Source organism: Cygnus atratus, chromosome 3 (assembly GCF_013377495.2).
Source record: "Cygnus atratus isolate AKBS03 ecotype Queensland, Australia chromosome 3, CAtr_DNAZoo_HiC_assembly, whole genome shotgun sequence".
Lineage (NCBI taxonomy): Eukaryota > Metazoa > Chordata > Aves > Anseriformes > Anatidae > Cygnus > Cygnus atratus.
In genome coordinates this window covers 23,168,873-23,186,797 of record NC_066364.1, presented here as the reverse complement: position 1 = coordinate 23,186,797, position 17,925 = coordinate 23,168,873, and the positions used below count along the sequence as shown (strand labels likewise).

The 17,925-nt window shown below is 36.0% G+C and overlaps 1 protein-coding gene across 1 annotated transcript in view; it reads left to right on the top strand.

Annotated features, from left to right (window-relative positions):
* Nucleotides 1-17,925, top strand: part of CSMD1 (CUB and Sushi multiple domains 1) — a 1,150,797-nt gene that overhangs the window by 1,070,124 nt on the left and 62,748 nt on the right. The window contains exons 51-53 of the mRNA XM_035542943.1: nucleotides 1,171-1,365; nucleotides 7,455-7,628; nucleotides 15,402-15,575. Of these exons, the coding sequence (XP_035398836.1) occupies nucleotides 1,171-1,365; nucleotides 7,455-7,628; nucleotides 15,402-15,575 (543 nt within the window). The remainder of the gene's footprint in view (nucleotides 1-1,170; nucleotides 1,366-7,454; nucleotides 7,629-15,401; nucleotides 15,576-17,925) is intronic.

Sequence of the window (17,925 nt, the reverse complement as noted above, 5' to 3'; positions counted from 1 at the left end):
TTTATAACTATTCAGAATATTTTTGTAAAGGACAAAGTGAAGTACTCTTAAGTTGCAATTTGATTGTATACTAGCAATCCTTCTTAAGACATACTGAAAAAAATGTAAAAACATATTCTAAAATTTCAACTCAACGTAATTTTCTAACTGGTCATTTGGAAAAGTTCTCAAGATGATTTCCTTTTCATAAGTTCTTGCACATCTTCACATATATGCTATGTTGCCAGCGCTATGTTTCTTAGATGCTAGAATTTGCCATGGGTAAAGTAACTGTTGGAAAAGATATAATTGTAGTATTACTAAAGCTTTCTGAAAGGTGGTGGTAATCTAGTTTTTAGATTTTTACAAGATTTTTTATCACTTTCTATGTATTTCAGTAATAGCCTGAGCTAGTCTCTTTCATAACATATTCATACTCATAATTCATGTCAGTATCTTAAATATCAAATATGCCGTGTTTTATGTTGAATTGCAGAGCATTAATTTGAAACTGGTTGATAGCTATCGTAAGCCTTATGAAAAACATTAACCACAGTTCTTACTTACATGCACCAACTGCATTGTCTTACAAAATCTGAAATACTAAAAGCCACAGAACTGAAATCACTCTAAAAACCTTAAAACCTTTCTAAATGTTTTTTTTTTTTTTTTGGCAAGTGTTCTAAATTGGAATGTAATCATTTTCCCAAATACCCACAGTATACCATTTTCTGTTAATTAGCATTTGAATGTGTGTTAACAGCTTTTCTGACAACCTGTTTTAAGAACTTGTTAGAGCTTTTCTAAAGCAAATAGCATGGACAATTAAAACAAAACAACAACAAAAAAACCCACCATTTGAGCTTTTGCAAAAATTACACAGCAATATTTGCTTTTACTTTAAAACCACTGTAGTTTTTTTTTTGTCTGTGAAATGCTTAAATAAATAGTTAGAGCATGACTGTCTGTCTTTATTCCACTGCATCACTCTAAATGAAAATGTACTACATAATTCTGCCTAATTTGCAATAGTAACTATATGATATTCATTATTTTCCTAGAACTTGTATTTCAAAAATGCTTATGGTGTGCTCAGTTTTTGATTGCGAGACTTCTGCCAGTAAGGCAAGACATTTTCTGTGAAGAAATGTAGTGGTAGCATGCTAATATTTAAGTGTCTTTTCTTCACAGCCGTAACTTGTCCAAGCATAGAGACTCTGCTTTCAGAACATGTTGTCTGGAGACTGATTTCTGGGTCACTGAATGAGTATGGAGCTCAAGTCATGCTCAGCTGCAGTCCTGGATATTATTTATTGGGTCAAAGACTCATACAGTGCAGGTCTAATGGAACCTGGAGTGTAGGCAATGAAAGGCCGAGTTGTAAGGGTAAGGAGCATACTTGTTTACAGAATCTACTATACTTTTTAATACATATATTTTATTTTATAAATATATTTCTTTTATTTTTTAAAAAAGTTCTTATGCTATCAATTTCCTGTGAGTAACAGAACATGAAATTTTCAATTACTTGTTAAAATTAGTTGTTTCAAATTCTTTATGTGTAAAGTACAATAAGAAGTAATAATAAGATCAGTCTGAACAATGGTCTATTTCTGACTGGATTTATTTAACTAGCGGGTAAGTATTCAGAGAATAGTAGGAGGTAATGTTATTACTTTAGAAGATTTCAGATTAGAGTTATATTATATTAGAAGGTGATACTGCCTTGATGTCTTGATGAAACATGGAAACAGTACACCTGGAGAAACACACACAAGCTTTTATATTTAATAAGGTCTTCATTCACATATATCATAATTTATGTCAGTCCTAACTTCAGACGTTCAAGGATTTAGAGAACATCAGTGCGCTCATACAGTTGTCAGGGGTTACAGTCTCAGAGCCTTAGTGAATTCCCCCCAAACTTCGTTTTTTCTCTCTCCTTTTTTCCAGGGTGTTATTTGCCTTGGTTGGAGAGGATAATTGTCACATCAGCTAGTTCTGCCACCCTTAAAGCAGATACTTTTTCTCTATTGTGGTAGTACTTACACATCCACATAAGGTAAATGTGGAACATCAGTCTCCCACTGCATATAGGAGATCTGAAACAACAGTACAGAGGATACTGTAGGATGTCAAATGGCACAAAGTGCTTATATTTAGAAAATTGAATTGGAACGTAAGATAACTGCAGCTTAGTATCAGAGCCAAGTACTCTGACCAGCTGCTTTTAGACAGAAATTAGAAAGATAGATTTAGATAGAAATTTAGATAGACATTTACTGCCAAATTTACTTATTTGAAGATATTTGACATTACACAGGATTTCAATTTAGCAGCATAGTCGGCAATATACTGAAATCATAACACAAGTACGTTACAGCAATTGCAATATACAGTTGAATCACAATGCAAACACAGTTCCTATTACCACTCTTTACATGTTCACCGTCACAACACTGGGCATCCCTAATCCCTGGAAAGGAAAATGTAGGTTAAAGCCATCTTGAGCCTGTTGCTGTCTTAAAAATTAATCTTACTGATTGCTCAGTTTTATACTTTGTGTGTGGGTAAGCGATGTATACATCTACCCATGCTGGTCTGGCAGTCTCAGGAAGACAGCTGTTTGATTTACTCAGGGAAGGCCATTTACACAGCCAGCTGATCCACTCAACAGACACAGTCATCTTTAAAAAAAAAAAAAAAAAGATCCCCTTTGTGCTGAGTTAAGTTCAGCTTTCCTTTCAACAGTTGTGTTCACTCCCTTTATTCTTCCCTGAGCTTCATGAATACACCACCCATGTCCATCTCCTCTGAGCCTACTTTCATTATAGGCGTTTGCTGATCAGCTAGAATTAGGTGGTCGTGAATCAGATTAAATATGTTTGCACTAATCTAGAGAGATGGGTATTATTTTGATTATACCAAATTAAAGAGTTTATGTAATTTTTTTTTAAAGAGAAAAAAATCCCCCATAAATACTTTTCCTTCATCTCTGGGATCAAGAAATACTTCAGAGATATATGAATATACTGCAACCAATTTTAGTTTTATGAAACATTTTTGCATAGTAGTGGAGTATCTAGTAAATTAATACAAGTACTTCAGATATATTTTCAAAGGCAGATATAGATAGGTTATAGACATATCCTTTTTTATGTTAGTAGTTCTGGGCAGGATTATAGAACGTACTCCGATTAAAAATGTCCTTTCCTATAATGGGGTGAAGATTCCAATCTTCCTCACCTCAGCATGAGCTCCCAATAAAAAAATCAACCCTTTCAGGAGTAATGGGAAGCATGTGACTCCAAACCTAAGGCATGGATTGCAGAGGAAATATTAGAGAATAATGCTGGTATGGGAAAAGAAGAGCAAAAGAAAGACACAAAAGGATGCACTCCATTTAACTACAAATAATAAAAAATGATATGTATTTTCCAGAAAATAAAATTATTTAAGATGTTTTTAGAACAAGGTTAAGAGAGCTACTTGTAATAGCAAACAGTGCATGAAAGGAGTGTATTGGATCTTTCTTGAACAATGATGGGTTGTGGGATTGTGTTGGCATGTTTTATTCTATTAGTTTTGGTTTGAGAAAATGTTCTTCTAAAAGTACTCAGTTGGAAAAATAAGGAAACTGTTGTATATGTCTTATAAACCAGTAATAGTTATATGGATTTTCATCTCAAGTTTAAAACTAATGAGTTTTTGATTCTATTAGCTGCAATTGTTCCTTTTGTGCACACATACTAAAAATCTTCTGTGTTTGCTGCCTAATACACAAGCATTATTCAGCTTGTGAAAGCTCTCTAAAAAGCTACCTCTTGACCAACCTCTACAATTACTGGATATTAAAGTAAATGTGGGTTGAGCCATATGAGATGCAGTTAACCAAAAGCAAAGTATTAGGTATGTGCAGAAACCCCTAGGAGTTGTTGATTAAAGATGCATTGGTTTATTTATAAGGCAGTTACATTATTTTGCCCTCTCAGAGAGGACTGATTAGGATGTAATTATGACAAACTTCATCCCCAGAGAGTTGTTCAGTACCACTTTCATTGGATAGAGATCATTAAGATCCAGAAATACACTACAGAGTATTTTGAGAAGCCTACTGTTTACTTTCTGTCTGTCACTGTCATGCTCAGAGTTGGTTATACAAATATAGATCCTCTGTTTAAAATTATATTTCAGAAGCAGCAGGAGATAATTGAAACACTGACAATAAAGTATTTCACAGAATCATTTAGGTTGGAAAAGAGCTCTAAGATCATCAAGTCCAAACTAGCGCTGCCAAGTCTACCAGTATACCAGGTCCCTAAGCACCGCATCTACACATCCTGTAAATACCTCCGGGGATGGTGACTCAACTACTTCCCTGGGCAGCCTGTTCCAGTACTTCACAACCTTCCCAGTGAAGAAATTTTTCCTAATATCCAACCTAAATTTCTCCTGGTGCAACTTGAGGCTATTTCCTCTTGTTCTATTGCTTGTTGCTTGGGAGAAGAGACTTACCTCCACCTCCCTACAACCTCCTTCGAGGTAGCTAGGTTTAAGGTAGACTGATTTTGTATGTATCAATATCTACTTGTGAATAGTATCTATAAAGGAGTTACAAAACATCAAATTAAGGGAGTTCTAGATTATGAGAGACCTAACTGGTGTATTCATTTTATTTGTTTAACAATATGCTAAGTAGCTACCTAACAAGTTATGAGGTGGCTCATTATTCAGGTAGTTTAGTTATTGTTTCTGCAATCACTGTAATTAAAAATAGTAAAGCATTTGCAAGATGTGTAGAATACTCCATTCTACTGCGTTTTAGGAAAAAAATATTTTAAACATATGTATTTGTAGTTAATATTCAGCAATTTAGCATTAGAAGTTACAATGTTAGACTATTCTGCAAATGACATTAATGTGACTTGATTATCGTTATACGGAGTGTTATCCACCTCTGGAAACCTTATATGCATAAGAAATTTCAATCACATCTATTCTGATTACGACCTAGTTTACTGCACAGTGGTATGTACGTGATTTTACCCAACTTTCACACTGGAAATTCCATGTTGTTTTCCACAGTGAACCTTTTAAAGTATAGAAGAATGTGGCCTTGAGGTTTCATATAGGAAATTTAGCTGTTAACAGGCTTTTGAAAACAAAACCATGGTTTATGCTAACAGATAATAAAATACAATTGAAACTTTTTAAAGGAATTTAAGATCTGCATCTTAAATTACAAGATTATCAATATATTTTTCTAAAAGCAAATAACATTATAGAACAGGTGCAATTAGAGTTTAAAACATTGTTAAAAGGTAATTTCATTGTGGTGCCTGTAGTAGCTGTCTGTTGCAGCTGATGCTACAGGAGGTTTCTGTGATAATGGGTCAAGTCTAGTTTTGTAGCAGATTAGATAGGCTACAATATATGTGATATGATTATGAATAGTAGTAGGAAATAAGAACAGTTCAGACTACCACATGTTAAAAAAGATAACCTGTAAAAAGACATAACACTTAAACTATCCTGGGAAAGCTTATATGAAGAGTATCCAGGGTTAAGGCAGGTAAAGAGCACAGCTACCTCTTCCAGCCACTCCAGTCCGGGACCACTCCTGCCTGACTGCTGGGGCCCAGTGCACAGGGACCCAGGGTCTGTGCCTGCCTGGGCTGGGGGACGTGGCTGCTGCTTTCCCTTTTGCAGATTCAACCAGTAGCAAAGCCGAGCATGTATCACCGAGACAGACAGATGCACACTGACACACGCACACTGACATGACTGGTCACACAGGCTGCCCCAGCCAAGGGCTGCTTTCAGCAGTGCTTACACACAAGACTCACATAAAGACATGGATGTAAACAGCTGTGTCCCCTTTCCCCTCTCTGGATGATAGAGGTAGAAGTTCACCAGTGCATGCATACACAAAGCACTCTAGGTTCTCGAGCACACACAGTGGGGTCCTTCAAGTACTGGCACAGCCTCTCTGTCCATCCAGCAAACCTGCCTGGATCCTGGGCCCTCTTGCTTGCATCACAGGTTGCCCACTTACCAGCCAGTCCAGTTTGAAGTTTGCTGCAAACACACAGCACTCACGCACTCATCCCTCATGCACGCCACATTCACAATTCCCCCTTGGTGTACCAACACAGACCTACCGCCTACCTGATATCCCAGCCCAGGCCTGAGGCCACCACTACTCACCAGCTTGTCAGGCTGAAAGTTTTCTAGCAAATGCACATGCGCTCCCCATGCACACCAGGTTGAGGAAGATGCACTTGCCCCCCTGTGACCCAGGGCCCTGCTCTAGCTGCTGGTGCAGAGCCCACACTTGCTTCACTCACGCCACCCCTCCTCCCCAGCCATAGCTGGCTTGACACAAACTTCTCCTGCCCTATGGCTGGGAGCAGAATACCCACACTCACTCCAGTAGCTGGCACCAGTTTCACTCACACACAGAGGTTTCACCTGACACCGAGACACCCACACTCAGTCCAGTCACTGTCCCCAGTCTTCACTCACTCACTCACTCACAGGTCTCACCAGTAGCTGGCGCGTAGTCCTTGCAGCACACGTACGCATGAGAGACAGAGCAGGAATACACAGAGAGATAGTTAAGATTTAATGTGAAAATATAAGAAGATAGACTGAGGTGATCAGGTGCAGGGCGTGGCCAGACAAGCGTACTGATTCCCCCATTTGTAAGTGACCAGTACTTTTATACCCTTTCCCACCTATCCCCCCTCTTTGTTTCTCGTGCTACCCCTTCCCCCTGCACACTCTCCATAGTTTTGCAGAGCTCTGTAGTTTCCTGTACCCTCCCAGTCTGGGGGCACCCAGTTCACAACCTTATCAGTTGCAAGGTTCATCCTTCCTGGAACTTGTAAGTTCTTGACACCTGTAACTTGTTAGCCCAGCAATTAGTGTGACTGGGAGGTCTGTTTCTTGTGATTGCCTCCTACTTTAGGAGTCCTCAATCAGATAACCCTGCTGGAATGAACACTCACTCCTACATTCTCACATAGTCTCATAACTCAGTGTGACTGACCAGACATGGTTCCCATCACTGCCTCCCTTTGTTATTATCCCTTCTTGCACTGTTAAAGGTCCTTAATGAGATACCCTTAAAGGAGCAGACACTGTCCTTCTACATACTCTTACACCAGGAATATAATTTCAACCTTCCCAGACATTCATGTAATTCTCTTGTTTCAGAATGTGAAATCCAGATTGTATTTAAACTGCTGTCAAGATGTGAAGATTTCTGAGTTTTCTGATTTAGAACATCCATTGCCAAATCAAGCATAATTTTAAGCCTACTATGTAATTTTACTTTTGAATACAGCTTTTATATTTATTCATATTACCTTTACTTTATGAGAAAATGTGAGGTGATCTATTGTTTTCCAGTCTAAGAAATGATCAAAAGTATTTTCATACTTCAGTTTGTTAAGCTGTTGTTTTTTTCCTAGTTATCTCCTGTGGAGGTCTTCCATCTCCACCAAATGGAAATAAGATTGGAACCTTAACAGTGTATGGAGCCACTGCGATATTCACCTGTAACACAGGATACACATTAGTTGGTTCTCACGTGAGAGAATGCTTGGCAAATGGTCTCTGGAGTGGTACTGAAACCCAATGTCTAGGTAAAAAAACTTATTTCTGTTTTGTTTTTTAATCAAAAGCAGTGCTAAGTAGTGGAATTCACCTCATATCAAGCAACAACATTATTAGACCAATGAAAAGTAAAGGTATCCTAAATGCAGAAAGTATTGTGTGCTGTATATGATTTTATATTACTCTGCTGGCAGATAGCTTTTTTTGTAGAAATTAAGTTATATTTGATGTTGTTGGAAAGCTTTTTGGACCAGGAGGAGTTTTTTGGAGACTCACTTGGTTATCCACGTTTTACAGTATTATGACTTGCTTTGTCGTGTTGTCACAGGGGGCACAATGAAACTATGCTGGAAGATAAGTTTCAGTTCAGGAACATGCCTGATGCATTCCAGTTACAACAATCTTTTGTCATATCTGAAGAAATGAACTCAAATCAAAACTGAATAATCTTTTATTAATCTTCACTTCTTCAAACATCCCTGCTGGCTGGATAATCCCTGATATTGTCATTTCTATGAATGGAGTGAAAATTAATATTTTGATCTGCGTTTCCAATAAGTCAGTGTCAGTATGGATCTACAAGAAAGAAGTTCTATATGCAGCATACCTAAATAACCGGTAGTGAAAAGCTGCTGATCCTTCTTAGAATCTGTTCTTAAACTTTCTCAGTGTTAATAAGGTCACTGTCTTTCTGTGTTCAGATAGACATACTTATGGTCTGTGGGATATCAGGTTGTTAATGCTCATTATCTTATACAAATAAGTGATAAGTAGGTAGTCTATGCTGTTTTGCGTTAGATTTCTAAGCAGCTACAGTTCCTGTGAGCAAAGCATAGAAAACCAGAGCTGCATTTTAAAACACAACATTTATCTGGTAGAATATTATATTAAGAAAAAAAAAAAGGAAGATCTGCATCACAGTAACCAGGTGTGATGAGACCACATACCAACTCAGTCTTGTCTTCCAAAAAACAATCTTCAAATATCATCAATCTTATCTTAGCAGGTTATTAAAAAAAAAGGAATAACAACTATCATTAGACAAACATGATTCTTACCAGTGTACTAGTGACAACATCCTGCATTTCTGGAGACCTTTAATGGCTGAAAATACCTTTAAAGAAAATATTTTCAAACATGTTGCAAGCCACAAGACAGTAATGCACTAACGGACAAAAGCATAATAATCTAACCTTGATGAAAAAGAATGTGGAGTTATCAGCTGCATATAGCTCTATTCTTCATCAGCAATTTTACAGACAATTTAATGGGGTGTAGGTGAAATACAGGAAAGTGGGAGTCTTCTGTCAGAGACCGGGATAAAATCTAGGTCTTTGTGTACTACCTGTTGTGTTGATTGCCTTTTCTTCTTTCAGTTCAGATACTAGACTGCAGCAGCAAGGCAAATGAAGAGCAGATCTCTTTGGAAAAAAAAAAAAAAGTAGCATAAAATCACATAATTCACTTTCAGATCATCAAATCTGAATTAAGTTTTAAAACCTTTGATCATGTAATCCTGACTGATTCCTTCATTTTGCAACAGTAGTATTTGTAGTACAATTTTTGTGAAGATAATTTTACAGTATGTCATCTCTTAAGATACAGAGTAGTCAAAAGTAGTGACCATCATCTCAGAAAGCTAACCTAGCTTCTAAGTGGCAGCTAGTTATTAGTGATCAAGATGTAGCTGTTTCTGGCAAATTTTTTGAGAAGGAAAAGCATTTTTCCAATCTGATAGTTTTCAATTCCTTACACTTTATTTTTTCAACCATATTAATTAATTAAGTCATTTTTATTTAAGAAAATATAACAAAGGGAGCATATTTTAATTACTACTTCTTTTGCTATTTAGAGCAATAAAGGAGTGAAATAAATCTTTTTTTTTACCTAGGATTAATAATTCCACTGAAGTGCTGTTTAAGGGAGTGCTATGCTTCAGGATTACTTTTTTGTATATGTAAGTTCATCAGTTCCACTGTGGAACTACATTAGAGGTTTGTGTGTGACGACACATCAGCTTCCTAGGTTATCCCTAGGCTAAGTCTGATAAACATTTAAAAGATGCTGGAAGTGCAACTGTGAAGATCCAAAACACCAAATTTGCACGTGTAGTATTTTCCTCAGCCCTTTCTTCTGTTGCTAATATTCAAATCTATTTTGTAAAAAATAAAAGCATTAAGAGGGGGGGTGGGGTGGGGGCTGGAGGCTATTCATCCTCAGCTTTTTTTGCAGTGTTATACCATACATCACGAGTGTATTGCCTGGCACTTGCATATAATAATTTCTAGCAAAAGGATATATATTTGTGAGCACTCATTCATTTTAACTTACCTGAAATACTACTTCAACATCTGATTAATAGTAATAGTATTTAGTATCTATATACTACTTTTTTTTCTTTTGAAGGATATTTTTTTTTTGAAGGATCCTATCATGCAGGATAATTTAGCTGCCAATGTATACAAACTAAATATTATACAAATCTCAATGGAATCTGTTTATATTATAAATAACTGTTATGTGTGGAAGGCTGGAAAAGATTCTTTCTTATTCTGACTACTGGGAAATATATTTTACCTCAGAACACCCCAGAAGATTAACTGTCTACAGTAGCCATAAAATTGGATTTGAATAGTATAGAGATGGAGAAGAAACAATCAGTACAGGACTTATCTAGAGAACAATACTAGTTTATTCTCCAAGTCAATTTAAAAACTATGTACAGAGAAACTTTTAACTCTTTGGGAATCAGCTAATCAATTTACTAGATCTCATAGTTAGGAAACCGTCTCTTGAACAGCTTGAACTCTATATGAATTCACACTTCTCGTCTGTTTCTTTATCTTTCTTTTCTTTTCTTTTCTTTTTTTTTTTTTTACAAATCTGCATTAAGATTGATATCCATTAGCATTTTTTCCTCTTAGTCATAACTACCAACTTCTAGTTTCTATCTGCATTTTAAATTATTTCTATAGATGTATTCCCACCTGTAATGAACACAACACCTGTTGCAGAAAATATGGCTGCAGTACAAGTAACAATTGTCTTATGATACTTCCCAATTCTTTCTCTTAAAATGGTGATGGTCTTTGGTTTCTCTCTGATGCATTAGATTGATTGCATTGTTGAATGCAGCCCTATGCTTAGAACTGTTGAATACATGCATCTACCTCAGTAGGTAAAAAGGATCACACTTAGAGCTGGAAGGTTATTAATCACCATTTTAGTCTTTATTGATTCAAAATCAGACAAGCTCTGTAATGCCAAAAATACTGCACAGCTCCGAGTACAAAACTCTAAATTTAAGTGAGTTATCACATTCATGCTGCAGAAGATTGTATTTCTGGTACTAAACCTCTTCTTGCCTCTCTATATTCTCTCACATAAGGGATATTCACATCATGTGCTTTAGGCACCTAATTTAGATGCAGTTTAGAGTACAGTCTAAGATCCTAAATTTCCAACAAGGTCAATGGAACTATGCAGGCTCCTCCAGAGAGCAATTCAGGAAAGATAAATTTGATTCGTAAAGTTAGATGATGTGAATGCCACCGGTTGTGTATTCCTAAATTTCAAGGACAGCATACACCAAATTTATTTCAAAGGTGCCTTTAGGACTTACCTGAAGCCTGTGAAAATCAGGAGGCGAACACCAGGGAACTATGAGTGGCCCTTTCCATTTCAAAGCAATGATAATGAGTTAGAGATGCTTTTTACCTGCACTGTACCTGCATGAATGTAATTCAGAACTGCTATAGATGAAAACAGCTATCACATTGTGTTACCCCCTGGTTTGTGTAGAATCAATTTATGCTTTCAGTCCAGTTGAGTACACTAATTTCTATATTTCAAGAAAAGCTTTGTTAGATCCATATTTTTCTCAAAAGAAAGCTAAAACCAATGACTGTAGTAAATGAGTCCAAGGGTGAATGTAAGACACAGTTCTGCAGATAGTTAGCATTATATATGCTTTTTCTCAGTTATATGAAGATAAATGTGAATCATTAGGCTAGATATTTTTCATTTGTACTCAGTTCCTCACACTGCTGATAATTCATATCTCTTCCCCTTCTTTTCAAGAAGAATTACACCTGTAAGTCACAAAACATGTGTTTACATGTATGCTTTGTGTGCGTGACTGATTCATAGATCAAATTGGAATCCTTTAAGTGTTTGCATAACTCCATCTCTGGTGTTGTTGGTATTTAATCATGGACTCACTCCTATGTTTTCCTGCATAGATATCTTATCCTGACTTTGTATGACTTTCAGGTCCAAACTATACATGAATAAGTCAAGGATGTATTTTAGAATCTAAATTTAAATGTAATCCACTCCATTCAATTTTCATAAATTATTACTACAATTTAGTTTTTCAAAAAACATAATATCGTATACGCTGGAATGATCTGTAAGTGAAATGATTCATATTCCAGATAGCTGTTAAATTCCCATTTATGGGAAAGTACATAGTACTTTGGTGTTTTGTATTATGACAGTTGGCACATCTCAGCTATCTTTGTTCCTAAAATTTCCTGTGATTCCCTGTGCTTGGCTTCAGTGTAAACACAGCTTTTTCGATTTTTCACTTTTTAGGTCTAGAAAACAACAACAACAACAAAAAACAACAACACAAATGTATTCCAGTCTATTCTGTATAAATACAGCCTCTCTTTTCCCATTTTGCATGTTTCATAGCTTTCCTTTCCCAAAATCTGTGATTGTTCCAATTGCTTGAATCATCAATGTTTAGAACCATGCAGAATAGTTTGCTTGAGGAGAAGGAATTCTGATTAAAAGTGACATCTACCTTTGCTCTAGCATGTAGTTAATCTATGTTCAAGATTAACCAGATCATGAATTTGTCATTCCTAGTAGCAGAATGTGGGGGAGAGAGGTGTTGTAGTAGAGTTGGTAATTAACTACTTAAATAAACTGTGGCCAATATTACCCAAGATCTGCTAGTGATTCTGTCAGTGACAGGTTGGGGTGTAGCCTCAGCAAGTCTGAGGATGACACCAAACGATGGGGAATAGTTGATATGCTGGATTGCAGTACTGCTCTACAGAAGGACCTTGAGAATCTGAAGGAATGGACCAACAGGAATCTCATAAAGTTCAGCAAAGACAAATTCAGAGTCCTGCAGTTTTGCTAAGAATAATGCCATTCATGACCACTGTCTTGAAACTGACAGGGTAGAAAGCAGCTTTACAGAAAACAACCCAGGTGACATGATGGAGAGATTAGACAAGGGTTAGAAGTGTGGCCATGAAGGAAAGATCACGGACTGGAGTGTACGAGCAGCAATGTAGTCAGCAGGTTGAAGTTATTATTTCCTCTTCAGCACGCACGTGGAAATCTGTGTGTAGTTTTTGTTCTCCACCATACAAGAGAAAAATTGGTGAACTGAAGCAAGTCTGGGAGAAAGGCCTACTAAGAGGTTAGGGGCATGTGACAGGCAAGAGGCTGAGTGAGGCTGAATAAGAGGGAAGGGTTAAGGGGGATCATATTGCCAATTTGGGCTGACAATAATAAAGTAAATACTTCCATGAGATATCAAGAGAAAATTTCAAGGAGACATTTCAAGAAGAAAAACGTGTTTTCAATGTCTTTGTTACTTTTTGCTGTCATTACTCCCTGTTTGGAGTATGAAAAAACTTAAATCCTTATTTTGTTGCACAAATTTATAGAACATTGTCGTAATGCCTCCTTGAAGACATCAGCAATCCTAAGATCAGTATTGTTATAATAATCCTCTATGTACGAATAAAGTAATCAAGTGGCACGTTTTCCCCTTTTAGTGTTTTAGAAGATCCATTAAGTGTAAATGAAATACACTGCTTAGCTGTATTAAAGTGGCTGTAGTAGAAATTAATTCAGACCCAGGAAAAAAGTTATGAGCAAGTCTGCTTCTTCACGAATATGGCCTCAGTGTTAAACCAAACATCACACAGCCCCATTCTATCAGTGGTCACAAGCATCATGTCCCTGTTCTCTTGTCTCAGAATGAGTACTGAAAGTGCTTAGCGTAGTTTCAGTTGAAATTTTTGGCAGGTGTAATTAATCAATGCCACTAAAAAAAAGATAAATCTTCCCTTTAGTCAGTTAAGATAAATAGTTTCCTGATCAGAAGCTCTGTTTCCAAACAGAATAAAGAATCTAGAGAGATTAAGATTATTGATTGGCTTCCTTAATGCCAAGAGTGCCATTACCCCAGAGTAATCCGTTCTGCATTGTTTAACAGCTGCTGATAGCACTAAGAAAGAAACAGTGCTGGTAGACATTCTTTCCTTTCCATACTTCTATGCAGCTGGAAAAGGTGATTATTTCAAGTATAGTGATCAAATTGGAAACCAATATAAAGAAGAATTTATTGTAATTTTGACATGAATTTATAAGCATGTTAAATATACCAGTTTAGCTAAGGAACAACTGAAGATAACATAAAGGTGGTAGTTATTTGGAAAGAATGAACACAAGTAGAATCAGTTTTTGTGATTGATTACTGAAATGCATTAATGAATAAAAAATAATAGTAGAAATTGGAGCTGAATGATAGGAAATATTTGAGCATAACGAGATATACTTAGCTGTAGATTTTTTTTTAAAATGTCTGCGTGGAAACCTCCTTTGTATGTTGCAGCTTTTAAATTAGAGTGAAGAAAATTTCTAATAGATACAAATAGGGACATTTATGGCATGGTAAATGAGCTAATATAGCTAAATGTGCCATTTATACGTATCTGAAATAATGCAGTATCTTTTCTTTTGAAAGCAATAGACTGACTGTGATCCCACACAACGTATTAATTTTTTATTATTTTTAATAATTTATTATCTATATTTTAAACTTTGATTGCAGTCTTCTAATACCTGAAGACCTGCTATTGAGAAATCAGTTATATGTTGGATACACAGAATAACAGACACTACATTTACTCTAATGAAATAACACCTTGACGTGAAAATGAATATGAAACTTGATCATATCACCTCTTAAATTGTTAGAATAATGCCTGGACATGTTTTGGCTAACGCTCTCCAAGACAATTTCTAAGAACTGTTCAAGTTAGCTTAAACCAGTATTAATGCTGGTAGGCAGCTTGCTATCAGCTGTGCTAGGGATTTTCAGTTTATGGTTACAGACTGTGTTGTGCTGGTTCGCCTCTGCCAGAGAATGGCCCCAATCGCACTTAATATGTTAGTAGAGATTTGTTCACAAAATCCAAGCCAAATCATGAACATGAGCACTGTGAAGATCAACATGAGCACTATGAAGAAATAATGGGGGTCTGGGAGTTAAAAAACCAAACCAACAAACAAAAAAACACTTTTATTTGTAATTCACATTTCTCTGAGGACCAAGGCAGGCTTATTAACGAAAAGGTAAAATAATACTACTAATAAAAAATTACCCTATTGATAATTGTCCATTTTGTAACAAATATACTGAATGATTTGTAATTTCAGACATTTGCAGTTTATATGCACCAGACGTTCTTCTGACAAATTTGTCATTTCTACAACAGAATTTGCAGAAACTGTATATATGAAAATTTCAAATATCTGAATGACTACCTCTGTCACCTTGAAAAAGTAGAAGGAATATCACCTGCAGTTTTTACACCCTAGATCTTGTTCTGCTTGTTCCCAGATCCACTACTATATGCTCTTTTACTCTAATATTATTAATTTTTTTTATTGAGAACAGGATTTATTTTTTTTTTCATATCAGCATTCTTGTCAATGTTGGCAAGATTTGTAAGAATTTGCAGTTTTGATGGATTGTTCTTTTATTGTAGCTGGTCACTGTGGTTCTCCGGATCCAATTGTAAATGGTCATATTAGTGGAGATGGATTCAGTTATCGTGATACTGTAGTCTATCAGTGTAATCCTGGCTTTCGACTTGTTGGTACCTCTGTCAGAATTTGCCTACAGGATCATAAATGGTCTGGACAAACTCCTGTTTGTGTCCGTAAGTATAATTCATTTTTCAGTGAATATTGCTATTACCTTTAACTTAATTAAATATTAATGGTGGATGAGATGTTCAAAGGTATTCGAATGATGTGTTAAGAACAGATGCTTATTGGACATATTTTCAGTGATGAGGGTCATTATGATAATCTAATCCACTTTCTAATTTAGCACAGGCTGACTATCTGTATCCAGTAATGTCTGGTTTCTGTTTTTTTTAGAAGGCTGACATAGGCATTGAAGTGTGTTGGACAGCAGACTGCACCTTAATAACTTTATCTATCTCTTTCTCCCTTTTTCTCCAGGCGTAGCTTCTTTGTCAAGTGTCGTCTTACAGAGCTTCTCCCTCTTATTTTCTTTTTTTTTTTTTAGTAAGAATACTAATGGTCTAATTTTTTTCTTTGATGGATAAAGCTGGAATACTGTTCTGATGGTAACTGCCCATTTTTCCAGGTTGGCCTAATATTTGTCAGTGCAAACCCAGGCCCAGGCATAGTATTGGATTATACTACATCTGTTAGAAAAATATTGACTTCTTTATTCTCTCTTTTGTGTCGTTGTTGTTGTTCTGAAATCATCTGCTTTTGAAAATCTTTCTTTTTTTTTTTTTTTGAGTCAGTCCCACTCTACTTCCTTCCACATTTGTGTGGCAGGTCTTCTGACACTTTCTGAAGCATCAGCCATTTAATCAGTCAAGTCTGATTTCTCTGCTTATTATTTTGCTACTTTATTGTGTGCTAGCATTTATTATTGTTTTTTGGTCTTAATAAAACTCCCAATTTCTATATAATTTTGGTTATTTTTAATGATCATTTACATCAGTTATTTCTTTTTTCTTTTTTTCATTTTCAAGATGTCTATAATTCAGACAGAAGTATTTTAATGCACACAGAGATAGAGTCACTAAGACGATCATTTTTTCTGTTAAAGATGTTAGTATCTTTGTTTCATTGCTAAGAAAGTATATTACTGATAAGTCATTAGATTTCAAAATGTTCAGTACTTTCTTATTTCAACCTGTATATAGCTGCAGGAAATATCTGCCAAATGTCATTGTCCTTTTAAAATCCTATTGATTTCTTCAAGTGATTTATATTCATCAAAGGAGAAATGCCACCAGCTTGTGCTATTACTTTTAGTGGATTAATTTTACCATGCAGTGAACAAAATCCCTTCAAAAGAAAGGGGCAAAGCTGGGAGGGGTGAGGGGGGAGAGTCAGTTCCTTCCTGAATTGCTACTGTTATTACTGTTCTGAGAAGAACAGGCAGTAGTTTCTGTTTTTACAGGCTGCCTAGCAGCAACATGGTTTTATTTTGCTTATAACTGTCAGACTAAAGAACTATACATACACCCCTTCCCCCGCCCCCCTCTTTTTTGTCAGCAACCAAGCTTCAGATGATTTTCCCACTTTTATTTATTTCTTTATTAAAAAATCTACTAAAAATGTCTCAGGTATTTCTGAGAGGGAAAGTGGAAACATAGTGCTTACCAGTGCTAGAAACGGGCTTACTAATGTAATACTGAAAAGGTCCTCTGACTAAGGAGTATGAGTCAGACACTAAAAATACACCAGGGGCACCATAAAGATGCTGCAGGCTGTACCCCTGAAAATCTACCATGAGTTGGGCTACATTTTGTGATATGTTTACAGGTTATGCATCCTTTCATATTTGTAATTGGCTTGGAAAGGAATTTCAGATTTCTAAATACTAGACATTTTAATCTTCAAAAAACGTTATCTAAGAAAGTATTCAGAGTACTCCACACATTACTCTTTTATCTTCGTTTCCTATGCTCCTTTATCGTGCACAATTTTTGACACACGTGTTTCCCTACCTCAGTATTGGGTAATCCATTAGACCATACTTTGGGCTAAATATATTCCAAAAGATCTATTCACTTGATAATTATTGGGAGTTAACGTGAAAGGTGAAGATCTCTGATTAGTTCTTTGTGAGTAACAACACAACAAAAATCAAGACAGTGACTTTCTTTACTAAAAATATATACTGTATTAATATTAACTAAAACCTCTTAGTTATATAGCATACTTCAGGGTCTAAGACTGATACTGTGTTAAAGACTTCAGAATATACTTGGGAGTTTTATTACTTTAAATGGAGAGATCTCTTCGCTATGTTTCCAGTATCCACATGACATATTTAGGAATATGCATTTCTGCACGCATAGGACAGTTCTTTGTATTAGGCAGGAAAAGGGGATTTGTTATTCACAATTTAGATGTCATAAAACCACTAGTAATAATCTTTAGTTGAAATGTGTTGGGTACTACTTAGGTAAACAATATTAAGAGTTGACTGTATAAAAGCCTAATGATGATTGGAAA